This window comes from Solanum pennellii, chromosome 1 (assembly GCF_001406875.1).
Source record: "Solanum pennellii chromosome 1, SPENNV200".
NCBI classification, from domain to species: domain Eukaryota; kingdom Viridiplantae; phylum Streptophyta; class Magnoliopsida; order Solanales; family Solanaceae; genus Solanum; species Solanum pennellii.
The window spans coordinates 57,632,948-57,635,921 of NC_028637.1; the positions used below are offsets into that span (position 1 = coordinate 57,632,948).

Below are 2,974 nucleotides of genomic sequence, written 5' to 3' on the forward strand. Positions count from 1 at the left end.
GAATGGTACGCTCTGATTGTCCATCTGTCTGAGGATAAAAAGCAGTACTGAGCTTCACCTTTGTACCCAAGATTTTTTTGAAAGATTTCCAAAAGTGAGAAGTGAACTGGGCTGCCTTATCCAAAATGATAGATATAGGGATCCCATGCCAACTCACTACCTCATCAATGTACAGCTTGCCATAATCTTAGGCTCTGTAAGTAGACTTCGCAGGAATAAAGTGAGACTTAGTGATCATGTTAACAATGACCCAAATGGAATCATGCAGTTTCCTGGTCCTGGGAAAACCAACTACAAATATCAACACCGTCCCACTTCCATGTTGGGATCTCAATCGACTAGGTAAGACCTCCAAGCTTAAGGTGTTCGACCTTAACTTGTTGGCGATTGAAACACTCCTCCACAAACTGAGGAATATCTCCCCTCATACCTTCCCACTAATAGATATCCTTGAGATAATTATACATTTTTGGGGAACCTGATGGATGGATTACCTAGAGCCATGAACTTCTACGATAATATTAGTTCTCAGATTATCAATACTGGGCACACACAATTTGATCTGGTATCTAAGCACACCATCCCCCCTAAGGAGAATAATTCATTCTTCTTACTCAACACTGATTCTTTCAACTCCCTGAGCACAGGGTCGAGATGCTTCTTATCTTTAACATCTACAACAAATGAGGATTCAAAACCGGAATGAACTAAAACACCCACACTTAGTGTATCTATCAACCATACACCTAACCCAGCCAATTGGTGTTACCTCTTTAACCAACTTCTTCTTCTAATCATTAATATGAGAGACACTGCCAATGCTCAATCGGCTCAAAGCATCGACCCCTACATTGGCCTTACCTGGGTGGTAGTGGACACTCATGTCATAATCCTTGAGAAGCTTTATCTATCTTCTCTGACAAGATTCAATTCTCTCTATATCAAAACATACAAATGATTTGTATGGTTAGTAAATACATCATCATGTACACCATATAAGTAATATCTCAAAGTTTTGATGCAAATACCACAATAGCGAACTCAAGATCATGGTTAGGGTAATTCTTTTCGTGGATTTTCAACTGTATTGATGCATATACAATAACCATACCATCCTGCATAAGACTAAATCCCAAACCAACTCTGGAAGCATCACAGTACACCATTTACCCTTCACCATTCCTCGGCAATGTGAGAAGTAGGGCTGAAGGGAGTCGTTCTTTGAGCTTTTGGAATCTCTCTTCACAAGTTTCAGACCACTCAAACATCACCTTCTTCTTTGTTAAAGATGTCAATGAAGCAGCAATAGCGGAAAAACCCTCAACAAACCTGCGATAGTGATTCGTTAAATCCAAGAAAGTCCTGATGTCTATAGGTGTGAGGGGTCTCAGCCAGTTCTTTACTGCCTTAATCTTTTTAGGATCAACCTCTACACCCAGGTCGGACACAACATGACTAAGGAAGATTACTGATCTCAGCCAAAACACAGATTCGCTAAATTTTGCATACAACCAATGTTCTTGGAATACTTGCAATGTCATTCTCAAATGTTGTTCATGCTCTTCTCTAGTCTTAGAGTATATAAGGATGTCATATATGAATACTTTGACAAAATAATCAAGGTATTCACTGAAGACCCTATTCATAAGGTCCACAAACGCAGCTGGTGCGTTAGTGAGACAAAATGACATGAAAACCAACTCTCATTTACCATACCTAGTACAAAAGACAGTATTAGGAATGTCCTCTTGTCTCACTTAAAAAAAAAAGGTGGTGATACCCTGGCCGGAGATATATTTTAGAAAAGAAACTTCAACCTTGGAGCTGATCAAATCAATCATCAATTCTGGGAAGAGGGTACTTGTTCTTTATAGTGACTTTGTTGATTTGCCGGTAATCAATATATATTATGAAGCCCTTATCAAGTAGATCTTTTAACTGAAACATCAAATCTTGAGTTCAGTTGGAGCCATTCTACAGGGAGGAATGGGAATTGGTGTGGTGTTGAGTTCTATGTTAACACCAAAGTCAATTTTACATTCAGGAGGGATTCTGTTAAATCCTCCGGAAAGACATCTTGAAACTCATTCACTATGGACACATTGTCTATGGAAGGAACTTCATTTTCCAAGTCATTGACTCTGACTAAGCTATATAGATACCCCTTAGATAACATCGTATTGGCTTTAATATGGGAAACTATATGTCATGTTGGATTAGAACTACGCCCTTCCCATTGCACCTCTAACTCATTAGTAAACAGAAACCTTACTACCATGTATGACAGTGTATGGTAACATAACACTTATGGAGCCAATCCATACCAAAAATTATATCAAAGTAAGGCATGGTTAATTCTATTAGGTCAGCATAGATAACATTATCAATAATATATATTGGGAAATCTTTGTATACTCTTTAAGGTTTAATGTTGTCGCCTATGGGAGTGCTAACTAGAAAAGTCTCATGCAAGATCTCAGGAAGCAAGTAAAATTTACTAGCTACTAAAGGAATAACAAAAGACAAGATTGATCCTTAATTTAACAATGCATAAACAGGAAAAAAAAGATAAAGAAGTTACCAGTGACAACATCAGCTGACTTCTCCTGCTCCTCTCTACATTTCAAAGCATAAAACCTGTTCCTCTTAGGAGGGTTGATGCGGCAGTAGGATTAGGCTGAGGCTGATTATCTGCCTTATCCAGATTCTTCACATGTGGTTAGTTTCTGATAATATACCCACTCTTGCCGCACCTATAACAGGCATTATTACATACCAAGCACTCACCTCCATGCAAATGCCCACAATTACCACACGACTTTCAGTCACGCTGGGCATTTCTATCATTTCCCTTATTGAGGCTAGACTTTACCCCTTTGGCATTAGTGTTCCTGGAAGAAGTAGGATTACCTGAGTGCTAGTGCCCCTTCTTGAACTTGGGCCTGTCCTAGACTTCAAACTAATTCCAACAAGT

The 2,974-nt window shown here is 39.0% G+C and overlaps 1 protein-coding gene across 1 annotated transcript; it reads right to left on the reverse strand.

Annotated features, from left to right (window-relative positions):
- Positions 1-1,166: 1,166 nt before the first annotated feature.
- LOC107021514 (uncharacterized mitochondrial protein AtMg00860-like) lies at positions 1,167-1,541 on the reverse strand. Its single transcript, XM_015222196.1, has one exon. It carries the CDS (start codon positions 1,539-1,541, stop codon positions 1,167-1,169), a length of 375 nt encoding a protein of 124 aa, XP_015077682.1.
- Positions 1,542-2,974: the final 1,433 nt, after the last annotated feature.

Bases quoted from the DNA above. Each gene is read 5' to 3' on its own strand.
- LOC107021514 (XM_015222196.1), bottom strand. From the start codon at position 1,541: ATGACATTGCAAGTATTCCAAGAACATTGGTTGTATGCAAAATTTAGC.